The 26,591-nt window shown below is 38.0% G+C and overlaps 1 protein-coding gene and 1 non-coding gene across 4 annotated transcripts in view; one reads left to right on the top strand and one right to left on the bottom strand.

The window, feature by feature from the left end:
* Positions 1-25,968, bottom strand: part of MIER3 (MIER family member 3) — a 31,714-nt gene extending 5,746 nt beyond the window's left edge. The window contains exons 1-10 of one of the 3 annotated variants that reach the window (XM_069491955.1): positions 25,939-25,968; positions 24,473-24,497; positions 20,736-20,881; positions 12,506-12,640; positions 11,175-11,295; positions 10,204-10,289; positions 9,929-10,001; positions 7,693-7,844; positions 5,387-5,468; positions 3,795-3,886 (exon numbers count right to left, since the gene is read on the bottom strand). In XM_069491955.1, coding sequence (XP_069348056.1) covers positions 3,795-3,886; positions 5,387-5,468; positions 7,693-7,844; positions 9,929-10,001; positions 10,204-10,289; positions 11,175-11,295; positions 12,506-12,640; positions 20,736-20,881; positions 24,473-24,497; positions 25,939-25,947 — 921 coding nt within the window. In that variant the 5' untranslated portion in view covers positions 25,948-25,968. Of the gene's footprint in view, positions 1-3,794; positions 3,890-5,386; positions 5,469-7,692; positions 7,845-9,928; positions 10,002-10,203; positions 10,290-11,174; positions 11,296-12,505; positions 12,641-20,735; positions 20,897-24,472; positions 24,498-25,938 lie in introns of all 3 variants that reach the window. The other 2 variants (XM_069491954.1, XM_069491953.1) reach the window with 2 other exon arrangements.
* Positions 16,214-16,320, top strand: LOC138398467 (U6 spliceosomal RNA). Its single transcript, XR_011235959.1, has one exon. It is a non-coding gene; the product is annotated as a U6 spliceosomal RNA (small nuclear RNA).
* Positions 25,969-26,591: the final 623 nt, after the last annotated feature.

A 26,591-nucleotide genomic window follows, 5' to 3' on the forward strand; every position in this document is an offset into this window, starting at 1 on the left:
GAATCAACAAAAAACTCCTAAAACTAATACGCAATAAAAAATTTGCAGGATCCAAGGTTAATATACAAAAGTCAATTGCTTTCCTATATACCAACAATGACAATTGAAATTGGAAATTAAGAACACAATACTATTTACATTAACACCCTCAAGACTTAAATACTTGGGTATAAATCTACCAAAATACATGCAAGATCTATATGAGGAAAGCTACCAAACTCTGATTAAAGAAATCAAATAAGAACTAAATAAATGGAGAGGTATTCTATGTTCATGGATAGATGAACGTAGACTGACATCTCATTAAGATGTCAGTTGCTCCCAACTTGATCAGATTCAGTGCAATCCCAATCAAATCCCAGCAAGTTATTTTGTGGATATCAACAACCTAATTCTACATGGAAATGCTAAAGACCCAGAAAAAGATAAAGTTGAAGGACTCATACTACCTAACTTCAAGACTTATTATAAAGCTACAGTAATCAAGACAGTATGGTATTGGGGAAAAAATGGACAAATAGATTAATGGATCGGAAGAGAGAGCCCAGAAATATACCCACATAAATATAGTCAACTGATCATTGACCAAAGAGCAAAGGCAATTCTATGGAGGAAGAAGGATAATCTTTTCCACAAGTAGTGCTACAACTGGACATCCACATGCAAAAAATGAATCTAGATTCAGACCTTACACCTTTCAAAAAATTAACTCAAAATGGACTATAGAGCTAAATGTAAAAATGCAAAACTATAAAAGCTCCTAGAAGATAACAGGAGAAAATCTAGATGACCTTAGGTTTGGCAATGACTTTTTAAATAAAATGCCAAAAGCATGAACAATTAAAAAAAATTGTAAAGTGGACATCATTAAAATTAAAAACTTTTACTCTGCAAATGACCCTGTTAAGAGAATAAAAAACAAGCCTCAAACTGGGAGAAAATATTTGCAAAAAACAAATCCGATAAAGGACTAGAATCCAAAAATACAAATAACTCTTCAAACTTAACAATAAGAACACAAACCACTCAATTAAGGGCAAAAGATCTGAAGGGACACCTGATAAAAGATACACAAATAGCCAATAAGCATTTGTTAACATCATACATCATCAGAACTGCAAATTAAAACAACAAAAAGATGCCATTAAAAACCTATTAGAATGGTGAAAATCCAAAAACACTGACAACATCAAATGCTGGTGAAGATGTGGAGCAAGAGAACTCTCACTGCTGGTGGGACACAAAATGGTATAGCCACTCCGGAGGACAGTTTAGCAGTTTCATACAAAACTAAACATACTTTTACCATTCCATCCAGCAATCCCTGCTCCTTGGCATTTAACCAAATGGAGTTGCAAACTTATATCCATAAAAATCTGCAAACAAATGTTTGCAGCAGCTTTAATAACTGCCAAAACTTGGAAGCAATCAAGATATCCTCTAATATGTGAATGAATAAACAAATAGGCATATCCATATAATGTAATACTATTTGGTGATAAAAAGGAATGAGCTATCAAGCCTCAAAAAAAGGGAGGAAACTTAAATGCATATTGCTAAGTCAAAGAAGCCAATCTGAAAAGGCTACATGCTGTATGATTCCAATTATATGACATTCTGCAATGGCAAAAGTATAGAGACAGTAAAAAGATCAGCGGTTGCTAGAGGTTGTGAGTGAGGTAGGGGGAGGGAAGAATAGGTGAAACATGGGATTTTCAGGTCAGTGAAATTATTCAAAATGATACTGTAATGGTGGATACACGTCCTTATACATTTGTCAAAACACATTGACTCTTAGGGATTAATACCTGTGAAAAGAAAGGAAAAAAAATATATATATATATATGTATATATTTTAAAGAGTCAGGGTCTCACTCTGTCACCCAACCTGGAGTGGAGTAGCACAATCATAGTTCAGTGTAGGCTCAAGCTCTTGGGCTCAAGTGATCCCCTCCTGCCTTAGCTTTCCGAGTAGCTAGGTCTATAGGCACACACCACCACATCTGGCTAGTTTTTAAACTTTTTGTAAAGATGGGGTCTCATTTTTGGTAGAGATGGAGTTGCCCAGGCTGGTCTTGAACTCCTGGGCTCAAGTGATCCTCCGACCTCCCACCTTGGCCTTCCTTTACCATACTTGGACATAGAAAAATATGCTTTTTGTAAAAAAAAAAAAAAAATCACACACTGTACAATAAAAAGAGTGAACCCTAATGTAAACTATGGACTTTAATTAATAATAAGGTATCAACAGCAGCTGATTAATTATAACAAATGTACCATACTAACAAAAATGTTAATAATAAGGGAAACTATAGAGGTGGAAGGGATATATGTGAACTTTGTACTTTCTGCTCAATTTTGCTGTAAACCTAAAATTGCTCTAAAAAATAAAGTCCGTTAATTTTTTTAAAGGCATAAAATATTGACCTACCCACCTAAATGCTTCAAAACACTGCCTTCCTTGAGGATGAAGAGAGATAATAAAAAAGAATATTTTAATGAGACTTAACTATCCCATATTATTAGGATGAAAAAAAATACGTATTTTTAAACAGACTTTAGTTTTTGGAGTAGTTGTGGGTCCACAGCAAAATTGAGCAGAAAGGACAGACAGTTCCCATATAGCTCCTGCTCCCACATGCATAACTTCCCCCACTGTCAACATCCCACAAACCAGAGTGGTACACTTGTTAAAAATCAATAAACCTACGTTGACACATCATCAACCAAAGTCCATGGTTTACATTAGGGTTCACTCTTGACGTACATTCTGTGGGTTTTGACAATGTATAATGACATGTATCCACCATTACAGTATCATACAGAGTAGTTTCACTGCCCTTAAAATCCTCTGTGCTACACCTATGCATCTCTCTCTCCTACCTCTAAACCCCTGGGAACCAGTGATCTTTTTATTGTCTCTATAGTTTTCACCTTTTCCAGAATGTCATATAGTTGTAGCCTTTTCAGATTGGCTTCTTTCACTTAGTACTATGCATTTAAGATTTCTCATGTCTCCTTGTGGCTTCATAGCTCATTGTTTTTTAAGCACTGAATAATAGGCCAGTGTCTAGATGTGCCACAGTTTATTTATCCACTCATCTCAAAGGACATAGTGGTTCCTTCCAAGTTTTGGCAATTATGATTAAAGCTGCTATCACTGTGTGGAAGTTTTGTGTGGACATAAGTTTTCAACTCATTTGGGTAAATACCAAGAAGCAGGATTGCTAAATCATATGGTAAAAGTTTGTTTGGTTTTATAAGAACTGCCAAACTGTCTTCCAAAGTGGCTATACCATTTTGCATTCCCACCAGCAATGCCCGTAAGTTCCCATTGCTCCACATCCTTGCCAGCATTTGCTTTTGCTGGAATATATTTTTTTAGTTGCTTTTAGTAACAATGTTTCTTCTTTCAGCAATTGCAGTTTTTACTGCTGATAAGAAATTTTTGAGGCCACAAACCTCTGAATAGCTTGGAAAGAAATGAAAGTCAAGGAGGAACATAAAAGAGTACGGACCTTCCCGAAAAATATCATGAATCCATTTTCTTTGAGTAGAATATTATAACTGTTTATGTGAAAAGATATGTGAATATACTCTCAGCCATCCCATGAGCAGCCTGTGGCACCTGTGAGCAAATTCCAGTTATGTTTATAGTGATGTATGAGATGTTAGTGGCAGGAGAATATTAACAAGTTATTGCTATTTTTCCTACTCAAGTGACTTACAAATTAGTTGCTTACGTTCACTGTAATTACGTAAGCAATTTCTCTGTACTAATTTGCTTCGCTTACCTTATTCTTCTGTATAAGATGAAAATCTTTTCCAAAAAGCATGAGTGCATGTTCAAAGCTTCGGCATTCTTCTTCTGTCCATGCAGTCATTCCTTCTAAAAAATAATTTAAAACAAAATTCATTGTCCTCGGCACTCTTTTATGAGAATCACTGATTTATTTTCAGTGTTTTCCCTGTAAAAGGCCATAAACACATACACTCTCTCTCTCTCTCTCTCTCACTCACACATACACACAAATTCAGTATGTAGGAGACTTCTATTAGGATCACCAAAAGTACGCATATTCTAAATCTTATCAATAAGCCTAGAATACAAAAATATAAACATTGGGTTTTTTCCTCTGTGTTATGAGACAAGAATTTAATGTTTTTCTTTAATTTATGCTTGTTTTTCTGATTTTTAAAAAATGTTTTACAATAAGCATATACTATTTTAAAATTAGAAAAAAGGGCTATTTCCTTTATGGGGAAAAAAAACTCTATTTTGGTCTTACATCAAAACCGTTATGTTCTTTAATTAGAGGCCATAAATAAAGTATAATCAATACATATATATCTAAAGTTGGAATGCCACACTCTGGAAATATAAGAATAAGAAACAGTCCATGTTCTCAAAACATGTTCTCCATGTTTTCAAAACACTAAATCCCATTCAACTTCCCAGCAGATGTTAATGTTGGCAAATTCAAAATCTATTTGGGGTAGAGACCCAGAAGGTATTCACAGGGTCACAGTCTAGACTTAAGAGTTTGCTTATTATGCCCCTTTATCTCTGAAGTGTCTCACTCAATGATATTGGAGACCGGGTCCCCAAAGCCATTAATAATCTACAATAAAGGTGAAAAAATAGTTTGAAGAAATCAGTATTTAGTTTTTAAGAGTTTTAAGAGCTTAAAATAATTTTTTCAAGAAGCAGGTTTTATAAGGGAAATATTTGAATAGACTAACTCAATGTACAAGTTTACTATTTTCAGCTTTTATATTTTCTAAGCCATTTATATAATATTACTAAGTATCATTTTCACTCTGTATCTACTTAATGTAAGCTATGGTGCATGCAATCCATTTATATAATGACAAAAAATACTGAAATAAAAGTTAACTATTTTCCTTGACACACACAAAACAAAACCTAAGCACTGTAAAAATGTTATTACATGATTACTAAAAATACACTTCTTGCAATAAATTCAATGGACTATATTATACATGTTACTTTTTAAAATCCTTAATCTCCTTTTCATTTCCTGTCTGGTTTTTTAAAAAACAGAAAAAAAAACCCAACTTTTTTTTCAATGAAATTATAAAACCATTCTTTTTCATTACTTTGGATATTGTCATCTCTGGGGTCTGCTCTGTTCTATAACTATTTCTTCAACAAAGTGGAAGTGATAGGGGACAACTAATTTGTATTTGAACAATCTCTGGTATGTCTAAAAATAGAGGGCAAGAAAAGGAAAAAATTATTTGACGAATAGAGATCTTACAAAAATGTTACAAATTGCTCTGTTTCTTACAATATTTTTCTTAAATATTGAAATGACCATCCTATGTCATTTCTCTCTCTTGAATTCAAGTGTTTCTTTCTTACCTTGAGATGCTTTTCCATTGCAGCAGTACCTTTCGATTGCTTCCTTTATATTGTGGTTACACTTGAGAAGTTCATATAATGCCTAGGAGAGACAGAGGGAATAAAACATCCAGTAAAAATTGCTGTAAGTTCATACCTAATAGCATTTTAAAAAACAGGTAAAATCTTGACAAATACTGGCTGAAATACTCCCTAATTTCAGGACATCTGAGGGTACATTTGCCCAGGCATTTAGTTTATATAACTATCCTGCAGACTGACTGTGGTACTACTTCAGTTTGTTCATTCTTACTCTAATTCTCAGAAGACACCTACCTGTATCATTCTTGACTCCTTTTTCTTCTAATTGCTAGGCCTTCTGAGCTGAAACATACCCCTATTTTAGGTGACTTTTTCTAGTTGGGAAAAATTAGAACTATGGCTTTTCTCTTGATGTCACTTCCTCCTTATCTTTTAGAGTTTTAATAAAAGGGAACAGAGCAGGCCTGGAATGGTAGCACTGGTACTTTAGTGACTGGGTTTAAAATGGCCTCAGCTATTTCTATCTACTAAAAAAGGTATCATTTTTTTCAATTAGAATTTCTTCCTATTAAAGCTGTTTGTAATTATGAACATAATAAATAGCAATAACAAAATTCAATCATAAGTTAAATAATCTACCTTCACAAGTAAGTTTCAAGGAAGGTGAGGATGGTTTATTATTAGAAAAACTTTTAATACATAAATAGGCTACATTAAAAAATAATCATCTCTATGCTAATTACCTTGATCTGATCACTCACTATATATTATATGCACTGAAATATCGCTATGTACCTCATAAATATGTACAATTATATGTCAATTAAAAAACATGTCAATGAAAAAGCAACTGACAAATCAGTATCTATTTCTAACTAAAAAGATAAAAACTATAGTAGTTATAAATAGTGGATACTACCTTGCTATACTAAAGATAGCCTGTATTGACTAAGGGCCAGTATTATCCTTAATGGAAAAACCTTAGATTTATTACTTCTACCAAAATCAGGCCCAAAATCACTATTAATACCAAATGTCTCTGAGAGTTATGCCTAATCATTAAGACATAAAATACGAATAAGAGTAAGGAACAAAAGTATAATTTAATAATGACTTTAAAGCCAGAAAACCACCCCATCCCATAAATGTATATAATTATGATGTATAAAACAAAAATATTAATAAATTTTTAAAAAGTAGAAAACCTAAGAGAAACAACTGAAAAATGTTTCAATAGCTTAAAATAAAATTTTTTAAAAATTGTTATTTTTCTACATCAATATACAATTATAAATATAATAGAAATCCCCTTTATAATAGCATTAAATACACCCACAAAATGAATTAAGTTAATAAGATGGATGTGATGTTCAAAAAAACAAAAACATTTGAGTGATATAAAAAAGTCAAATAAATTGAGTCAGATAATGTTCTTGAAGTAGAAACGTTTAATGTTGTGAAAGTACTAATTCTTCCAAAATTAATTTATAGACTTAATAAAATATTAATACAAAAATCCAGGACAATTCTTTTTGACAGCTGATAAAACTACTTTGAAGTTCAGCTAATATGATTTCTCTATGTTATTTGGGAATTCAAGTTTGAGTCTACCTGTCTCTGGGTATTCATGAGTCAGGATCACATAGATTTGGTATACAGAGTGAAAAAGGTATACGAGAGGGACAAAATGGTGTCAGAGGGGCAAAACTAGGGGCCTTCAAAAGTCTATTAATAGGCAATGCTCCCACCCCCCATTCCAGATGTGATCAGGAGACTGTTCCACATCTACAGGTACACAAGTGCTTAGCAAATGCTCCTACATCAAATTCATACTGTCTTAATAGACACCACTTTTAATCATTTCCTGATTGAAGTTCAAGAATAATTCAAAGAATATATTTATCATAAAATCTAAAAGTCCAACCATAGAGCATGTTTAAAGAAGTAATTACAAGTCTAAGAAAAAATATAATCATCAAGAATGAGGTACTAAAGAATTCTCAATGGCAAAGGAAAATATGATTAAGTGATTAAAAGGATATAAAATGGTATCTAAAGTAAGATATGTGTATCTGTATAGAAAAAAGACCAGAAGACATGAAACTATGTAAAATGGTTACCTCTAGGATTTGAGATTATGTTTTTTTAAACCAGTACTTTGCAAATTTTAAAAATCTGTCAGAAAAGATATCCAATTCACATGTAAGAAATATTTAAATCAAACATATGAAACCAAGGAGATGCTGTAAGTTGGCTGCTGTTTCAACAGAAGTAGTTGAAGATACCTGTTCATTGTCCCTTGTATGCGTTCCTGCAGAAATCCTATCCATTAGTTTTTCATGTCCAGTTCTTAATGAGGTCTCAACAAGGTACTCCTTAACTTTGCTCTCCAAAACCACATCAGGACGCCAAAGTAGCTGGTCTTCATTTTCATACACTGATAAAGAAAATTCCATTAGCACATTAAAAATAGTGAACACACTCAAAGATGCACACAGTTCTTTGTCCTCTTGATAGGCTATTACACTGGGACAAGTAACTTTGAGGACACCAGTAATTTGATTATCTGGCAAGTAGAGCCTTTCACTAGTTTAAGAACCTTTTTTAAATTTTATTATAGGGCAAGAGTTCTGGTGGCTAGAACAAGTGGCTTTTTTGGTGGTCGGATTTACTGATCAGAAGGCTTTCCATACCTAGTAAAATCTAATGGAAACCCCCCTATTGGTATCTTATACTCTTCTAATGAAGGGGTAAAAATAACCTGTGTAAATTCTCTAATAACCTTATTAGAATTTTCTCTTAAATTCCCTAAATAGCTCTATGAAATCTCTAGAGGTTAAAAATTGCAAACAAATAAAATAAACAAATAAAACCATATAAAAACTAAACTCTCTGGTAATAATGAAATATCTAGAAAGGCATACTTTTCCTTTACTAACATCCTCTCAACAAGAGTATTTTTATTTAAAGGAGGAAGCAGATGAATTGACTATGCCTAGGGAGATTTTTGAAAAGAAGGGCAAATAGAGAAGTAAACTTTCCACAGTCTCTTAAAAGACTGATAGTAATGAACAAAATGTCACTAAGTTTATATTTTGCACAAGTTTATACTAATGCACTCTACCATTTTACTCAAAGCTTCTGTGTTACATAAAGTAATATGGATGGCCCAAGTATTTAGCCCAGTGCTTCAAGTACAATCTATTCTTCAAGTGTATAATAAATACTAAATATAGCTAATACAAATTTATTGAGACCTCGCCATGTACCAGGGACTGTGGTAAGTGCCTTATGCTCAGAACTGTATGAGGCAGGTATTATCATACTCAGTTAGCAGGAAAGTTAAAACTGAAGTGTGCCTGTGAAGCAATAAGACTGACTTTTTAGAGAAGTTCCTGGAACTTTCTTTACCTCTTTGGTCACAACTGAAAATAGGTAAAACAGTTTGGATTTATTCCCTCAAAAGACAGAGAATGTATATCTTCCCCTTTGATTTGCAGAATTGAGAGATCACCTGCATTATGTCTGCCCTAAGGACCTGTAGCTGCTGAGCATGTACTTGGCTCCAAGGGTATGTGTGGCATTTGGGCGGGATGTGTATGTGCAGAGGCTGCCACATCTGAAGACCATCAGCTATTGTCTGCTTCCCCTGGGACAACTGGCTTCCATCATTTGGAAAGCAGTTTTAGGAAAACAGCATTGTTAGGGGCTGCCAAGGCTAACAACCCCAGGGTAGTCAGTCCTCCCCTCCTTTAAACGGGGGACGATCTGGTATGGAAGAAAGAAAGGAGGACTCAGGAAGTGTTGTGCTGGCTGTGCTGCTTTTGCCCAGGAACAAATCAATTCATGGAAAAGGCCAAATGCCTATGGAAATATTCCACATGTACTTGGTTCCTGAGTTCAGCTAAAAAGGTGTACCTGTATTTTTACTTCCCACAACCTTATCCCCTCCATACTCTCAGAACCAACTATAGTTGGAATCTACCAAAAATGTAAAGAAAAACTAATTACACATATGTAGGGGTGTACAGCAAAAGCAACAGAACCCTTACATTCCACCTCCTGCTCTTTAGGGCTGGGGCAGGAGAATTTCTTCTAGTCTCTTTTTCCCTCAAGAGTTTTCTTGCCACAGGATTATATTCTTAACATTCTCATTATCTCAGGGAGGAAATTCTACCTACTTTTATTAAAGCAGGGTGTAGGCCAAGATACTGCACCTTAGAAGGCTCTCCACTATTTTAACAGGCACTGAGCACACTGGCTAAGAAACAGAGGTGTGTGTGTGTGTGTGTGTGTGTGTGTGTATGAAGGAGGGGGCTCTTACAAGTCTCGCGGAGTCTGAGTCTCATGGTTAATTTTGACACATTTTTCCTAAGTCAGGCCTAAATACTCTGACTCTGGAAGTTTCCCTGACCCCAAATCTATCATGCTGTCAAGGTTGGTATATTATCAGATATTTAAAGAACCATTTTAAGTGATAACTTTGGTCTACCAAACATCAAAATAAAAAGTTTTCCTTACCTTTTTCACTACCATCATATTCTCCAAGATACGGGGGAATCTCTGCCTGATATTGTAAACCAATCATTATTTCCTACAGGAAAATTGAGAAGTAAAAATAACTTCTTATAAAAATAAATACTGAAACAAAGGTCCCAAACTCATTAATCAGGTTCTACAAGTCAAAAGAAACTTTATCTTGTAACAACAAAATTATCATAAATCATTTCCGAAATGTTTTTAAAGCCCACTTTAGTCCAAATGGTCTACTAGATTATCATGGTAACTCAACTTACTTTCCTCAAATCTTCGGGACAGTTACCACTGTCTGTTTCAACATCTTCAACTTCTGATTCCTTATCACCATCACATGTAGTATTTGCTTAAAAGAAGAAAATTAAAAAGGTTTTTATTGCTTATTTTTGTAGCATCTGGGAGAATGCCTATTATTTAATATTTTATAAAAACTTGTGGAATAAATGAGATCAGCATAAATATACTAAACCTCCTGCACTATTCTTGCAATTGACATTAGTCAAAACAAGACTCTAAAAGCTCTAATAAAGTATATAGTGTCCTTATAATTGTTATGGTGTACTGTTAAATAGTTTGGGAGTTAAAAGGAAACCATTGTGGTTACCTTAAAAAGAAAGTAAAGCACTAGAGTTCTGATTACACTAATCCAGAAAGAGATAAAAACATCAGCTGCACATCAAGTCCATCAAAATTGTTTTTGCACACACACAAGTGCATGTGTACTTGAACATGTTAAATGGTTCTTCTACCTTAAAGATACCTCAAAAAATATAAGCAAAATTGCATATAAGGAATTGTTTCAGTCCAAAGCCTTTTTAATATTACTGATAAACATTAAGGAGTGACACCAAGAATAGGAAAAAGAAGAGTTAAATGAATCATTAAAAATATTTTTTAAGCGTTGATAAATTTTCAAAACCAGGAGAGCAAGGGCATTTTAAAAGAAATCCCAAAAATGTCTATAAAATTTCATGATCAAACTAAGACTGGTTACCATATCAACAGATGAGTTTTGGAAAAGAAAACAGCCTTGCAAAACTAAGTGTATGTTTCAATTTTTAAATGGTATATTAGTTCACCTCTAGCCCAGTAAAAAGGCTGTAATCTTGTTCAGCATAAATTACAACAGTATTTTATCTCAACTATATAAAACACTTGGAATATTCTAACATAAAGTACTTAACACATATTATCAATGCTACTACTAATCAGTAATGATCGGGTTTCTTACATCGTAACGGCCTAGGGAAGAAATCTGAAGTCTCATGAGAAGTCACAGATGGTGTCAGATCATCCGCAGAAGACTGAGTTTCCTCATCATCACCTGACAACAAGTCTTTTGCTATTTCCTCCTAGAAGAATAGGAAGGCAGTGCCGGAGTTAGAAATGATTACATCTCATCAATTAAGAAAAATATCTTTTTATAACCCACAATACAATTAAGAACTAGCCGAAGCCCCCTTAGTTTTAGAAGTAATTGTGAAATTCTCCTATTAATTTACTTCATGTACACAAATATTTAATGATATTTAATATTTAATTATAGGTAATATTTAATAATATACTAGTAAATAATAACAAGTGCAACTATACACTTAAACAATTGCCTAATTTTAGGGTATGCAGAATTTTCCTAAAGCTGTAGGCTAATTTTTACTGAATTTACAACAAAAATAATCTGACTTCTAAGTGGTTAACAATACTCACTTTCTGCCAATGATAAATAAAATAAAACTGAAAAAAAAAGCCTCCAAATTCCACTCTTCCAACAATTTAAAAAGTCCAACCAATGAATAGCTCTGACTAGTGACATAATTTTAAAAGCACCATGTTTGAATTAATTTTTATGTAAATGTATAGCCATCCTTGTGCCTAGTACATAGTAGGCACTCAATAAATACTTGAATGACTACAGTCATTAAGGTCTGTGGTACATTAATATCATATTGACTAAAAAGTGGGAACAACATAACTCACAAAAAGAGGTTCCAAGATGTGGATTCCTCTCCCTGCCTCAGATCTGAAAGGGAAGGAAAGGTTTCCAGGGATCTGTTAGCAGAGACTGTGGCTGTGAGAATGTTCCTCAGCAGGGACAAGGCCTCCCCACAACCAGCCTATGTTAGAGATGGATCACCGTGGCCTTGGCTGCTGCAGCCGCTGTCACTCCCAGAGCCAAGAAAACAGAACTTCTCTCCAACCACTCCACGGCTAAGCCAGCTTGGTTTGAAGGCTTCTGGGGGATTTATTAATCAATGCTTTCATGTGTTTACGGGATAAAAAGAAGTTAAGGCAAAGTCTAAGTTTAGGTACAATGTGTCCACAAAGGAAGATGAAAAAATTATGGGAGAATATTCAGGCATGCAAAGTATCATGAAGCTACTGCTACTCTTAAAATAGTGTGATCAAAGCCAATGCTTAAATCAGTCACCAAAATGGTAAGAGAAATGGGTCAACAAGAAGTTTACATTTCAGAATTATAAAATGCTTTAAATGAAAGAAACTCTAAGAAAAACAGTCAATGATAATAGATTTTGAATTTTTCTTTTAAATGCTTGTACTTACTTTGTCTAGTGTCATGTCTGGTAGTTCATCTGCCAGTTCACTTGGGGAACTATTTGCACTGGAATTTGCAACTGCTGGAATTGTAGGTTCATAGCCATAGAATGCCAGTAAATCTTCTAGAGGCATGTTTCCTTCCTATTCAAGTCAAGAGACAAACATGAACTCAGTAGGTGTCACAATAATGAACTGCGGGAAAACTGTGTGATTGTCCTTAAGTTCATAAAGCACATTATCAAAACAGCAGAACAAACCAAAGCTAAGTTTCAGTTTTTCTTTTATACTGTTGTCAGAAAGCTGACCAAACACCTAGAGCTATAAATAATATATTAATAAAAGCCTAACAAGTAACACTTAGTTTTTATTTTCCAGCATTTTACTTTAAAAAAATTCCCCAAATATTTGCTTTAGTGCAGACTTTTTTTTTTAGCTTTCACATTAGTATAAAGATTTGCCTTGAAAATATTTCCAATTAATCAATCAATAACTTCATGTAATTTTCAGTTTGTTTCCTTGCATTTAACAGGTGACCACTTGGTTTATTCTTCATGTTAATTAGTAGATACCTGATAGGAAACCTTTGCTGAACACTTACCAACACCAGCAACATTTAATTATTAATGTTCAAAGCACAATTATCCTTTTATATTATTATTACTGCATCTGACATTTTATTCCAGATTTTTTTTTAAAACAACTGTCTGATGATGATTGTATTATTATCATCACCATCTTACAGGTAAGAAAACTGAGGTTTAGCTCTGGGTTTCAATCCCGGTCCCCCAAGTTCTTTTACTGGATGGTGCTTTGATAAAATTATATACTCTGGTTCCAGTGCAGCCTGTGTTACGAATACCTATGCCATGCCCCATAGTGACACCCAGTCATTGTTTTCCTCCCACTAATCTATGTGAAAATAAGTGCTATCTTTCCTTTTTTAATAGAGTCATATGCTGTATAACAACGTTTCCGTCAAAGATGGACTGAGGTAGGAACAGCAGGCTGTGCCAGATAGCCTAGATGTGTAATAGGCTGTACCAACTAAGTTTGTGTAAGTATACTCTATGAAGTACACACAATGACAAAATTGCCTAGCGACGCATTTCTCAGAATGTACCCCCATCATTAAGCGACGCATGACTATATTTTAACTACTGAAGTGTATAGAACTATTTATAATTATCATTCAAATAAACAATTTCAAAACAGTATCCTAGGAACTAGTTCATTTGTTAAGTATTTTTAAGATGTTTGTGTCTATCAATTAAGAGATTTATTTTTAAAGCTTGCTTATTGGTTTAGTTTTCCCTTTAAGCTAAATTACCTAAGTCGGGAAGCAAACAGCATAAAAATGCTAGAGTGTGAAGAACATGCCCACAGCTGACCACATAATGAACTGAGAGGAGCTAGCGATGATTCCTAGAGAGCCAGCTGGCTGCCCACAAGGCATGCAGGCTATGGGGGCCCTCAAAAATCTGGCCTTCACCTTTGCAGATATGGAACTTACACTTCACTGTACCTGACTGAAACAGATTCATGCTAAATGAATTTAGAAAGCAGTATACAATAGAATGCTGATTCATAAATTTGCAGTAGTAGACATATGCCTTTCTAATGACTGTAACAATCATGTCATTCCTGAATCCTTTCAGCTTGGGATTGAAATCAATAAAAACCTGCTTCGGGAGCATGGAGTCAGCATAAATTGAGTCAGAGTGTCAGGACAGACAGAAGTTCACCCACGACATGAATTATTCTTCTCCTAAACCAAAGAATTCCTTGGAGCTGACCAGAATCAGATTTAGAGTCTCTCTACGGTCCTATTCTTGCTCCTTGCAGATCCACGCAGCCCATTCCCTTTGGCTCATACTGGTTATAATACAAGAAGTGACTGGATTGCAGCCTTTGCCAACCACCTGTCAGTAGTATTTCTCAAAAACTTCAGTTTCAGATTCTCTCCCTGAACTGAGGAGATGGAAATTCTCACTTCTTATGCACTGATGGTCCACCTTCTCATCATTTACTAGGTTCTAGGTACTTTGCTGAGGGTTACTGGCTATGGATATAGAAATGATATTTATAGAAAAATCCCTGCCCACAAGGAATTTGGTCTTAGTTAGAGAAACTGGTAAGCTAATAATTATAATACAATGTGATAGCTACAATACTCAGTTCTGGAGTTGGTGCTATGAATTTTTCAGTATAGAGAAGACCTACACCCAAGAATAGTGGTATAGGGCAGGGAGGTACAGACAGAGAGCAAAGATTGAGCTAAGTCTTGGAAGATGACAAGGCCATTGACAAAACACAAATATAGCCCTGCCAATTTTGATGAATACAAAGGAAACAAATATGAGGATCCTGAGACACACAGTAATATTGGGGTCTGCTTTCACAGGGGAGCAGGGAAAGACAGTAAATGACCTGAAGTCTAAGTGGCCATTCCCATGAAGGACATTCCAGGCAAAGGAAACAACACACATGAGGCCTGAAGGTGGCTTCCCACTATGCCAAAGTGGCCACAGCTTGGTAAGCAGAGTGAAAAGTGGCTCAAGAGGAGAATGGAAACAGAGGCAGGGACAGATCACAAAGGGCCTCATGGCCAGGGAAAGGAACTTAGACTTTATTCCCAGGGCAGTGGGAAGCCATTGGAGAATTATAAAAAGAGAGTAACAGGCAGTTATTTCTTCTTGAAATACTGGACAGCTGCATGAAGAAAAGTTGGGTGGGAATGAAGAGATATGAGAGAAGCAGGGAAACCACTTAAGGGGCCTCATGTTAGGTTAGGTTAGTGACACAGACAAGGACAGAAGTGAATAGAAGAGATACATTCTGAGGCAGAATCAAATGGGTTACTAGATGTGGGAGTGAAAGGGAGGGAAGGAGGGAAGGACGACTCCCAGATTTCTATTCGAGCAATTAGATGGTGGTAACTTTTCCTGAGCTAGAAAAGACTAAAGGAAGAAAAGGTTTTCGAAGGAAAAAAATTAAGAGTTCTGCAAAGGACACAGTTAAGTTTGAGAAGAGTATGAAACATCCAAGTAGAAAAGTCAAGTTGGCCAGGAGCCTGGAGCTCAGAGAATCAGGCTGGGCTAAAGATATAAATCTGGCATTCATTAGCATCTAGATGATATTTAAAGCCACAGGAGCTGATGAGCTCACCCACGAAGAGGGTAGAGAGAAAAGAGAGGGGAGCTATGCTTTATTAGAGAACTTTCAGATATATGGGCAGATATATTTCAGATATATTGCCTCCTATGGGCAATGGGGTATGACTGAAAAATCTTAAATACAATTTGCATTTTAGAAATGATGGTCTAGGGGAAATAGAAAAATGAGAGCCTGAACTAAGGAAGGGAATTATTTGAGCGAAATTTAGGGAAAAGATCTGTTTGACTTGATAGAGGGATCGAAAGCAACACAGGAGTCTAAACAGATCGCCAGATTTCTGGCGTGAGAAGTTAGCTTGCTATAGTACACCATGAGACAGACACACAAGACAAATAAACTTGAGGGCAGGATGATAATGATGAGTTTAAGGTGAAAGCTGAAGCAGTAGGCTTGAGTGAGATCACCCAGAAAAGGCATATAGAGTGAATAGGCAAAAGCCAAAACCTTGAAGAACATCATCAATTAAAATGCAGGCAAAGAAAGAAAAGCCCATAAATAAGACAGAGGGAGAACCTAGAGAGTAGAATTAGAACCAGGTGAGTGCTCGCTTCGGCAGCACATATACTAAAATTGGAACGACACAGAGAAGATTAGCATGGCCCCTGCGCAAGGATGACACGCAAATTCGTGAAGCGTTCCATATCTTTAAGAACTGTTTCCCCATCAAAAACCTTAGTTACCTGAACTGATTCTTTGTAAAAACGGAAATTCAGTGATTAAAGAAAAGCTAGAATTCTAAAAAAAAAGAATCAGGAGAAAGCACGATTATGTAAATTAAAGCAGAAGCAAGTACGGAGAAACTAGGAATGGTCACTTGGGTCAAATATCAAGGAGAAATCAAGGGAGAGAAAGACAGATAAGAATTCTTTGATATTTGGCAATCGGGAATTATCGGCGATCCCATAGCATGGTGGATGAAGCCAAGCTAAGGACTGAATGAAAGGGGAGAAAGTACACACACATATCTGAGACTTGGCTATAGAAGGAAAATGACTAAGGGCAACACAGGGTCAAGAGATTTCCTTCCAAATGTGCAGACTGTAAGAATAGGATTCCATGTGGAAACTTAACAAAAAAATAGAAGAATAAACTGAAGGCAGGAGAGATGGAATCTAGGTGTTAGCCTAGGATGTGGCAGACACTTTGGGGACAGGAGGGAAAGAATATAAAAGTTAAGCTTCTTGGCGGATGGGGAACAGGAAGTTCCCAGTAGTCACATGAAAACCCCTACTTTCTATAAAGACACAGGCATGATCATCTGTTGAGGGCAAAGGTGACCACCTTAGCAGAAACCTTATTAGTAAATTCAAGGGATGATACTGGGGACCAATGGGCTGGTGCTTTAGCACAAATTATTTGTACTGGAACTTCTTTAGCAAAACTGGAAAAGGTGAATCCAGTCTCTGAAGCACTTCCCAAATGAGCTGTCTATTAGAGCCTATTAATAAAGCCCTTAGTCCTTTGAAGCATAAAAACAATTTTTTCAAAATGAATTAGTAAGTCTTGAAGTCTCTGAAGATCTGTGGTGGCCAGACCAGCTTAGAAGTTTGATCAGCACCTTATCCCAGGTATAAGGACTTTTCTCTTCTATCTTTTTCTAGGGTATTTTGTTGAGCCTATTTAAATTTAAAGGGACATAGCTGAGTCTAGTCACACTTATAAACGAACTATTGTCTAAGTCAAAGGGTTTGTTTTAGGAAGAATACAAGATGTAGGGCAGGGAACCGATTAATTGCTAACCATTACCTTGGGCAAATCACCTAACTCCTCTCCACTCCATTTCCTCATTTGTAAAAAGGAAAATACCATCATTTCCTTGATCCTATGATGCACACTGTCACATATCTGAATCAGGATGCATCCCATTACCAACACACAAGTTTCACATAGTAGTGTCTCTCCCTGCCCCCATCTATGCTATGTAAATCAATGGTACATCTTATAATCAGCAAGGCCTCTGAGCCAAGGAAATAACACCAATTCTTGTCTAGCACACCTGATAGCACTGCTGAGTGGATCAAATGAGACTAAGTGAGGTGCAGATCAATGTTAGCAACTAGTATAACACCTGATACCTTAAAGTACAGTTTACAAAATAGACATAATTTGTATAAATCCTTTAAAAAGAAAAAAAGGAAGGACTTATACTAAAGTCTAAGTGATAGAAAAAGTAATGTCTTACTTTCTCATTTATTTATGCTTTTCTGAATTTTTAGAATTTTCTCACAATGATCAGGGGATGTATCTATATATTAATAGAAGCAGAAACAAGAACTTTAATAGAAACCATATTTTAGTATGTTTAGTAACTAAAATCTAGCCACTTAATTTGTACTCTATGCTCACCAAAGAGCTACTATAAGAAAACTGATTTTGTACCTCTCTTATTATTTTCCATAATACATGATGTATTGAAAATCTGTACGTGCCAAAATACAGGTCGTATTTACAGTCAACGAACAACTGAGTTTATTTACTATGAGCATAAAAACTTATTTATAATTTTTGAAAATAAACATTAACATCAAGCTCCTAAGACTGTTAATATGTATCAATACCTAAATCATTGTTCCAATAGATTAATAGACTACATTATTGTAAATTATATAGAAATAATAAAAACAATTGAAAATTTATTTTAAAAACTTTATCTTTACTCTTTGTAAGGATATTTGTGTCTCTATCTACTGTTTCTTTGATTCATTTTCCTGTTTTATTAAACATCAATAAAGAATAGAGACCACATCCACACAATTATTCTTTACTACAGATCAGAACTACAGATCAAAGGAAGCGGGCAGTCAGTCACTCTTAGGAATAACTCCTCTTGTCCACTGCTCAATGAGAGAAGGATTAGCCTTTGGAATGCAGACACAGTTCCTGGGTCTTCTGAAGAATTTGTACTTTTCCATCCCAATTTCCAAGAGTGTGATAAAATGCCAGGAAGAAAAACTGTCCAAGTACAGAAAAATTGAAACGCTTAAGGGCCTATAATTTTTCTGAATCTACAAATTCAATGATAGACATTACAAAGAAAAGATTTCATTACTAGGGTTTACTAAACAAAATGAAAATCATAGGAATAGGGACTAGGTATTTCTGTGAATAGCTTTAGTAAGTCTGTTGTTGATTATTTCTCTGCATCTTCCTCAAGTTCCTTTTAAAACTCACTAAACACAGATCAAAACAGCTATTATTACAATTTCTATAACAACAAAGCCTACAAATCTGAAAAATAAAATTTTACTAGCACATAAAAATCTCTACCAGATTACCCACAGTCAAGCAATAACTAAGTTAACACAGTAAATGAAGTTTAGTTCTTACTATTTTACTGAGAAATGGCTATTTGCATGGCTAAAATGCATCTGACACTTCTAGAAAACATTTTCTTGTACCTTGTTTTAAGTTGACTGCTGTCTCCCTACTTTTAAAACAAACACATTATCCAGGAAGGTGCATTGTTAAGCCACCTGGGACTTTTGCCTCATGCCCACATAACATGCCTACAGCAGTGTCCTGACTTAAGACTACAAAAAAGAATTGTTGTCTATTTTAAGAAGCCTTCCCTGAACTCCCACACCACCCTAAACATCTTTTACTAAATATACATACCCTTTGTGCCACAGCTCTCATTGCTTACCTCTTTCATAGTCCTTAATATATATATAAAAACAAATTGTTCGCATTTGTCACCCCACATTAGACTATAAGCTCCTTGAGTTCAGGGACATTGTCAAATTGCTCATTTTTACAATTCCAGAGCTACACAGTCCTTGGCTTACTGATAATGTTAGATGGACTATAATTTTCAGTTACTCTAGGGTACCTACCCATAAGTAGGAAGGAATTGCCTGAGTAAAGCCAAGATAGAGCTTGAGACTCTCAGGGATCTTTTCTCATCAATAGGCAACATTTTATTATCATTCCTGAAAGGAGCAACAGGCAAAAGATTTTTCTTCTTCTACCACCTGAGTATTTCACAACAATTTTAGCTTTATATTCCCAAATCGGTTTGGCTTTTACAGATTTTTTTTTAAGTGAATAAATCTAACTGCAATTGTATTAGGTCAACTGGCAAATGAATGAATACTTATAGAAAATTTCAGGTCTACTGGAACAAGCCTGGGATGTAGGCCCTGAAGACTCTGTCTTCTGTTTTCCTGTGTATTAACATGAAGAAAGAAATGAAATAATAACCCACTCCTGCCTTACAAAGATAGTAAGCAACAGAGATTATATATGTAAGAATGTGCTTTTTCTTCTTCAAGAAAAAGAGGTATAAGAACTCAGAGGATTAGCATTATTTAATATTACTTCTGAAAGCTTCTGTCATTCCGGGCTGATTAGAAATTTTCAAATAAGGTTAATTTATAGATAAGTATAATCTTAGTTTTTCCAAATAACCCCTATGGAGGTCTCTCTGTATAGTCCTGGTATAAACGCATGTTTAAAATACAGTTCATTTGAATTTATATTGTCTCTGGGTTTAAAAAGTTATAAGCTACACTCCTTCTTGCTTACTTTTTAAAAGATGACTGGGGGTCAGGATGGGACATTACCAATTTACATTTGAAAATATGGTAAACCTTTTTCTTTTTCAATCTTTTTACAGTATTTTACCAGATCATCAGTTATTTGCAGGAAAAGACTTCTCTTTGTGTCTACTATCATACTTAAAATTCAAGTTTGACCCTTAGGAGAATAGCATGATATAATGGAAAAAGGGCTGAACTAGGATCCAGAACTAAGTTTAGAGCCTACAGTTCTCTAAACCTCAATATTCTCATCTGCAAAATGCCTAGATGTACCTGCTTTGCTGTGCTGATATAAGCTTAAAAATTAGGTTATTATAAAATAATTTTGAGAAATTAAATGAAAATGCACTTATCAGGGTATCCTCTGCCCCAATAATGAGAAAATCAGTGATATTCCGTAAAAGTGAGGTCAAAAAAAAATACGGATCCAATTTTTATTTCAGGAAGATTATAAAATAATTTATAATAGAATTTCAAAATCTTTACTACAAGTTTTTGTTAAAATACTAAAGTAAATCCTTTACCTTTTCTAAGTCTTCAATTTCAGAACTGAAGTTTTTACCCTCATCCATCATTTCTTCTTCTTCAAGAGTTCTTTCATCATCATAGTCATGGACCAACATCTCAGCAGTGGGGTCAAAATCATGATCCTCAGAAGACAAAGAGCCAACTGGAATGAAACAAACTCAATCACTTTACACATTTACAAGGTTATTTACAAAAGAAAATAAAAATTTGTGTTCTTCTGCCAGTCCCTTTTGATGTTTTATATGTGGGCTTTATTAAATGAATCTACTATATACTTTATAGGTTATAAAGTAAGACTATATGATTCTGAAAAGATATCTGAACCAGCAAAAGAACAAGGCAAAGTAATTCACTCTTATAATGGGTCCAGTCCAGGAGAAAACAAGTTGTAATAGCAGCAAAGTGATTTAAATGGCATGGTCTTAAATAAATGTTCTAATAGAAAAACAGTCAAACTTGCGTATCAGTTTAATACATCTGTATAAAAGCAATAGCAAAAAGTCAAAAGGATTACATTTCCATTAATGGAAGACTTCACAAGAATCTACCATATACTAAGGCCAACACTTCAGATGAGAATATAAATTTTACCCAAATTCTTACCATCAAGTACACAAAACACAACAGAAATCTGGTTTATAAAACAAATACAAGTTTCTGTGAAGTAGCTATACAGCAACTCACTTTTTAAAAACACTATATCACTTTACGTATCTATAACAGTATTTCAAGCTCCCCAGCATTAATCAGACAAGCATTAAACTGTAAAACTATACTTTACTTTGGATTACTAATAAAGTTCTTAGGATTATGTGAAGGGAATACAGACAATCATAACTTAAGGTTTGGGAAGATATATCCATTGCAAGTTGTTTTCGTAAATTCATACTTGTTTATACATTGTATTACTTCTTAACAGCAAATATGAATTCAAGAGGAAACACCAAAAACCAAGAGAAGAAATGACTAAAATCCATAATCCTAAGAGAATGAAATCAAATTTATGAAAAACAGGATTTTCTCTACTTGTTTTACTCTAGTATCTAATTCAATTAGACCAGTGTGACTCTCAGAACAGGGAAGGAAAGAAGGATCAGAATATGTTGGTGTGGGGAAAAAAAGTGGATAGAAGCATATTCAACATAAAAAGTTTGATCTGTTCTTAGTGAAGCTATTAAATATTTTAAAATTTCAAACATTTAAGGACAGTGTGGGATCATAACCAGAACACTGAACTAGGCCAAAGATTTTTCACTATGGAAAAACCACAGACGTAATTCAATGTTTTTGATTCTGAGTTCCAAGAACTCTAATCATTAGTCCTAAAAATAATACAATTTCTATGGGACTTAACTTTTTAGGTTTACGTTATGACGTTATTTCTTTAAAGGTTGAAAAATATCTGCTCATTTACAAACATGAAGTACATATGGTTTAATTTAATTTTAAAGAGAAAGATGAATATTTACTAACTAGCTCAAAAACAGAACATCTACCATTACAAATTTTCTTCCTTTGAGGAATTCCTAGAAACCTCCACAATATTCCAAAGCGGCAGGGATGAAATAGATGCTAACTTTGCCACCCCTTTGGGAGCAAAATTCTGCCCTCTTTTGTTATTCCTATATCACTTGGCACAACAGGCTTCCCCTTTAATATAGAAGGTATTCAATAAGGGCCAGAAATTGAAGGGCTTCAGGTTCTACTCCTGGCTTTGTCCTTGGCTTTCTGGGACCTGAGGCAAGTCATTTAAACTTTCTACATCTACCTCCAGTCTTCCATTTGTAAAATACACAGAGCTGGCTGAAAGAACCTCAAGAGTCCCTTCCAGCTCTAAAATTCTCCTAAACAACTAATTGATTAAAAACAGGTTATAAGTCTGTTTAGACACCAAAACCACACTGTCTTTGGTGTTTTATTTAAGACTGCAACTTTTCTTCAAGACCAGCCTCAGCAAGAGTGAGATCCCCTCTCTACTAAATATAGAAAACTTAGCCAGGCGTCACATGCCTGTAGACCCAGTTCCAGCTACTCGGGAGGCTGAGGCAGGAGGATAGCTTGTGCCCAGGAGTTTGAGGCTGTAGTGAGCTATGATGATGCCACTGTACTCTACTCTGGGTGACAAAGCGAGACTCTGTATAAAAGAAAAAAAAAAAAAGAGCCGGGCATGGTGGCTCACGCCTATAATCCTAGCACTCTGGGAGGCCGAGGCAGGTGGATCGTTTGAGCTCAGGAGTTCGAGACCAGCCTGAGCAAGAGCGAGACCCCATCTCTACTAAAAACAGAAAGAAATCATATGGACAACTAAAAATATATATAGAAAAAATTAGCCGGGCATGGTGGCACATGCCTGTAGTCCCAACCACTCAGGAGGCTGAGGCAGGAGGATCTCTTGAGTCCAGGAGTTTGAGGTTGCTGTGAGCTAGGCGTCACCAGCCCGGGCAACAGAGTGAGACTCTGTCTCAAAAAAAAAAAAACATTGCAACTTCTTAAAAGAAGTCAGTGATGCAAAATGGAAAAATTCCATTGTCATCCAGATGTTTGGCATCACACACATAAATATTCTTTTCCTGAAATCAGTTATAACAAAGAAATGTTTGTCTCAAAATTAGCAAAAATTTTTTTAAAAATTTTTAAGTGTAAAGATGTAGACAGCTATTTTTAAAATATCCACAAATTTCTTTTACTTGGTGTATTTTACAATACCTTAAATGATAATCAAGTGAGACCTTGAAGGTGGAGTAGATACAAAAAGTAATTTTGCAAGGAAATGGATTGTTCACTCTAAGACAACATGTTCTAATGGAAGACCTGGGAGCTCATCTGTGCTCCGCTACTAACTATAGCATTAAGTTTCCTCAACTGTAAAACAAGGGAGTTGGACTAGCTCAGAAGTGCTTTTCCTGGAGACTATGAGAGGGAAAAGAGGTAGGCAAGAGGGGAGCTGGAAAGGGGATGAGAAATTGAAACAAAGCACATAAGGAAAGGTCCTTACCATGGATCTGCTTCAGGGGTTCCACAAACCCCAAATTGTGTAATTATGCACATGTGCAGAATTCTGGAGAGAGAGTCTCTTGCTTTCATCAGATTCTGACAGGGGTTTCTGACCTCAAAAAGGTTAAAGAAACACTGTACTAGGATGATCTGCGGTTGTTGTCTTCTCAGTTCAAAAATACTAAATCACCACTTTTCAGTGCCAAACTTGGATGTTCTTTTTTCATATTATTAAGGCAGCTTTACCTAACTCTCAATTTTAACACAATCCATAGACATTTAATTATAAAAAAGAGACAAAACAACGGGAGATGGGGAGTTATGGTTAATAATTAATTTAAGCAGTCCCAAAATTCTGACAAATTAAAGACTCAGTCTCTCCAAGAAATCAAAATTAAAATCTAAAATGCTAAAGTTGGTGGAAAGTCTATTTGGGATTTACTGTTTCAGACTTGGAGAAAAAAAACAATACATGTAAAAATTAAAGATATCACTTAGAAGAACACTTGTCTTAGCAGCTTTGTAACAAGGTTATTTTTTCAACATGCAAGGAAGAAAAAGGATAGTATAACTAACTCCCTTTCTAGAAGAACTTAATTACCAAATGCACGTTGAAACTCTTAAAAACCAATGATGAAGAACTTGCAGGATATATTTTTGTGGGGAAACCTTTAGCAATGGATCTTTGAGCCGCATTACCCTCAGGGACCCATAAAAGAGGTAAGAAAATAGGACAAACCTGGGCTTGAACTTCCAAAAGAAGCCTAAGAGAGAGAGAGAAGAAAACGTGAGGTTAGATCGCGCAGCCAAGGAAAGAGGCAGCGCCGGCAACAGGGAGCAGAGGAGGCGGAGTCAAGCGCTCCTCCGCAGCTGCCAAAAGTGCAAGACGTAGCTTCGCTCCAGTCGCTCCCGGCCCCTTTCGGGCCCCCTCTTGGCTGCCTCGCCTTCCTCCCGGAGTCCCCAGCGTACAAACTCGCAGACCCGGGGCGAAACCTGGAGTCTAAGAGGCAACTCCAAGCCTCTTCTTAGAGCTCGGCAAGTTACAAGGCACAGAAGCAAAACCCAGAGCAGTCGGCTCGCAGCATCAATCCCCTATCCCAAACATCTCGGGAGTCCCCCAAATCCCACCCAGCCCTCCGCGGCCCCAAACAACTCCTTGCAACGCAACACCCTTTCCTGGATGGAACTTGCTCACTGGGCACCTAGTCCGCCCCGTGGGGCCCGGAAGCCCCAACTCCGGCACTGTCCTCTGCCCTGGAGCGCAGGCCGGCTCAAATCGGACACTTGCCCCCAAACCAAAGCGCGAGCCCCCCACGGTCTCTCCCGAGTCCAGAGATACAGTTCCTCAGTTCCACGGATGGTGGTTCCTTCCAAAGTGTTCAGTCCCGTCCCGGGCCCGCCAGCGCGCCCCTCGCCCCCTCCTGCCGAGGGGTTCCTGCCGCGCCACCCCCTCCCCCCCAGTTCACTTGTCCCGGGGGAGATGGCCGGGGCAGCTTCGCTCGCCCAGCTTCCCTCCTCCAGCCCAGAAGAAACTGGGGCTATCGAGCCACTCTCCTGGAGAGGGCGTCGAGGGTCGTGGTCTGCTCCTTCACCCCAGGGGCTCCCGCACATCCTGGGCTGCGGGGCGGGGAGTCCCGCTCCTCTCCCGCGAAGCCCGGCGGCCGCGCATCCCGCTCGCCGCCGCGCCCGGCGCAAAGTGGAGCGTACGGCTCCTTCGCGCCGCAGCCCGGGCCCGGTGGGCCGGGGACACAGCGCACCACTCCCGCAGGGCAGTGGCGCAGCCCGCTCCCCGCTTTGCAATCCAGCCACGGAGGGGGGGCTCGGCCGGTTTCCACCCACCCGGGCCCTAGGAGGCGGCGCGGAGGCGCTGGCGGCCGGCGTCAGCGGCCGGGGCCACGGCACGGTCCCGTCCCCGGGCAGGGGCTCGCTGCCGCCGGCCGCCGCCTCCGTCCGGCCCCGTCGTCTGGCTCGGCCGGGGCAGGAGCCGCCGCGGCCTAGTCTCGGAGGGAGACCGCTCCCGCGCCCGCTCCCGCCCCCCGGCCGGCCCCGCCGCGGCCCGTCGCCACCCCGCGACCCCCGCGCCGCCGCGCCGCACCCCATGGAGCCGCAGAAAGAGCCCCGATCCCCCAGGCTGGCTCGGGGACCGCGGGGGGCCGTCGGGCGCCCGCTCCAGCCCGGCCGCTCCTGCCCGGTTTCCCTGCTCACCTCCGCCATATTGGTACCTTTAGGGCGAACGAGCAGCGCCGAGCCCAGTCCCCGGATGGGGCGCCTGAGCCAATCGCAGCCGCCGCCGCCACCGCGGTCCGCCCGGCACCCGCCCGGCGGCGGAGGCGGCTCGGCCCCTTATAGGGCAGGGCGGCCCGCGACGCCCCCGGCCCGCTCGCACGCCCACCCCGCCCCGCCCGGCGCCCCTCGCCGCGCCCCGCGCCCGCCCGCCGCGGGCCGACCTGCACCCGCGCTCACCCGTCCTCCTCCCGGCTGGAGTAAAGTTCCTGCCGAACTGGAGGCAAGCGGGGGACGGACGGACGGACAGGCGCGGGACAGACCCACGGCCAGCCAGTCAAGGCCCTGGCGCCGGCGGGGGCGGCGGGGGTCCGATCCGCACACACTGCGGTGTGGTAGGGCGTGGGGGAGGCGGGCGGGGGACTTGACGGGCAGGCGCTGTGGAGGGACAACTCGGCAGACTCAACTTCCCTGAGAGGCGATGGGTGGAATAGACTCACGGGCGAGAGGAAGCGCTGGGCAAAGAGAGAAGCGGCTGATGGATGGCAGAGTCAGTCCAGAATGAGAGGACAGCGACAAGGCACTTTGCGCTTTTCCCCGAAGAGACCTGCAGGAATGGGGGATGCAGACCGGGG

Source organism: Eulemur rufifrons, chromosome 17 (assembly GCF_041146395.1).
Source record: "Eulemur rufifrons isolate Redbay chromosome 17, OSU_ERuf_1, whole genome shotgun sequence".
Classification (NCBI taxonomy): domain Eukaryota; kingdom Metazoa; phylum Chordata; class Mammalia; order Primates; family Lemuridae; genus Eulemur; species Eulemur rufifrons.